The 2,110-nt window shown below is 32.6% G+C and overlaps 1 protein-coding gene across 1 annotated transcript; it reads left to right on the top strand.

The window, feature by feature from the left end:
* The first annotated feature begins 498 nt into the window (after positions 1-498).
* Positions 499-1,083, top strand: LOC136080331 (tigger transposable element-derived protein 4-like). Its single transcript, XM_065796948.1, has one exon. The coding sequence runs from the start codon at positions 499-501 to the stop codon at positions 1,081-1,083; it is 585 nt and encodes a 194-aa protein (XP_065653020.1).
* Positions 1,084-2,110: the final 1,027 nt, after the last annotated feature.

The raw sequence follows: 2,110 nt of genomic DNA, 5'->3' as shown, positions 1-2,110 counted from the left end.
AATCTTTGACGCTTTTCGTCAAGAAAATTTGGCTAAACGGGTGAAAGTTGATACGTATTATTAAGTCAACAAAGCTGTACTTAAATGGTTCAAACGAATGAGAGCTGATAATGTCCCAATCAGTGGTTTGCTGGTAAAAGAAAAAGCTTTATATTTTGCGAAAGAGTTAAGCTTTGAAAATTTTCAAGCTTCGGATGGATGGCTAGACTAATTTAAGAAAAAGTAAATTAATTTCTTATTTTATTCTCTCCAATTTTTTATGATTAATGACTTTACAATATATGATTATTCTACAGCTTTTTCTTTAATTGCTTTAAAAAAATAAGGTAAATATTTTCCAGAGTTAGACATTCTGGAAACTCGTAAGGACCTCGAAGTTAAACTCAAACGTACGTATCGCACGTATAAGTTACGTCAAAGCAATTATAATTTTTTTTTTGTAGATTTTTGTAGTCTTTCAAAACTATTTCTGGAGAGGTAAAGTCTGTTAACGATCAGATGATCGCTCCATGGCTCGAAACCACACTGCCTACAACTCTCTCTCGATACCCACTTGAAAATATTTTTAATGCTGTTGAATTCGGTCTTTTCTACCAATGTTTGCCTGACAAAAGTTTACGTTTAAAAAATGAAAAGTGCACGGGAGGCAAGCATAGTAAAGTTCGCCTTACTGGGATGGCCGTATGTAATTTTAAAGGAGAAAGACTTTCAATGTTTGTAATTGGGAAATCGAAGTTTCCTAGATGTTTTGAAGGCGTGAAAAATATTCCTTGTCGCTATCGGGCCCAACCAAAAAGTTGGATGTCGGCAGAATTATTTGAGGAGCGGGTTAAAGAAATTGATCTTAAGTTTAGTTTTCAGAAAAGGAAAATTGCTTTAATTGTAGATAATTGTTCTGCCAACCCTAACGTGCAGAAACTTGATTGGGTGGAGCTTATCTTTCTTCCACCGAATACAACTTCGATCACCCAACCTATGGATCAAGGAGTTATCCGATCTCTTAAAGCCAAATATCGCTCACTGGCAGTGAAAAAGCAAATAGCTGCCTTAGAAAAAGAGAACAAGATGCTTAAGTTTTCTTAACTGCTATGTTTATGCTAACAAAAGCATGAAATTCCATTCCTGATCAAACCTTCATAAATAGTTTCAAAAAATCAGGAATATCATTAGAATTATCATTAGAAGCAGAAATATCATTAGAAGCAGTGGAAAAGCATGTAAATGATGATAACGACCTTTTCTGTGGCTTAGATGTGGACGAGACTGTAATGGAAAACTTAAGAGATGATCTCGAATTGTTAAAAACAAAATTCGATGCAAATTTTAACCTCACGGCCGACGAGTTAGTAGACATAGATTTCGATGTTTGCATTGCCAACAAATCATCAGATGAGGACATCATTGTAGAAGTTTCTGAGCATGATGCTATTGAAACTGAAGAGGAATCCGATGATGAGTGCGTTGGTGTTTCTGACAATGCAACAAAACCAAGTCTGAACGAAGCGATGCATACTGTCACTGTACTCGAGAATTAGTCTTTATTCTAACTTCGAAGATGATTTGACGAAGACTCTTTTAAGACAAATCGTGTCATTGAAATGGATTTAAAAGCCTCAAAAAGACAATCTACAATTACTGACTTTTTTTTGAAAATGTAAAAGTTTAAATCACATAATATATATTGCATTTAGGCTTAAGAATCACTATTCATTTGTTTGTTTCATTTCTATTAGTTACTTTGACCAGAATATTTTTAAAAAAGTCAACTTTCTATAATTCAAAAATCTCTCTAATTCGAACTTTTTTTTGCCCCGTTAAATTCGAATTAGAGAGATTGTACTGTATGTATTGTCTATATCCTAATATATCATATCTAATCAAGGTAAGTGGAAAAGGAGCTGCGGATTTTGGTTTATATTTAAATTATCAAATAACTACCTAATTGCAAGAAGCAATTTGCCATTAAAATTACGTATTAAAGCTTACGTATGATTACGTAAGACTAATATCTATCTATACTAAGTAAAAAAAAAAAGTCATATTAAACTCTTATATATAAATACATGTTTTAATTTTTTTAAATCAATTTTTTTTTATTTCGTCACACAAA

Source organism: Hydra vulgaris, chromosome 05 (assembly GCF_038396675.1).
Source record: "Hydra vulgaris chromosome 05, alternate assembly HydraT2T_AEP".
Classification (NCBI taxonomy): domain Eukaryota; kingdom Metazoa; phylum Cnidaria; class Hydrozoa; order Anthoathecata; family Hydridae; genus Hydra; species Hydra vulgaris.
This window is presented reverse-complemented; position numbering and strand designations above follow the sequence as displayed.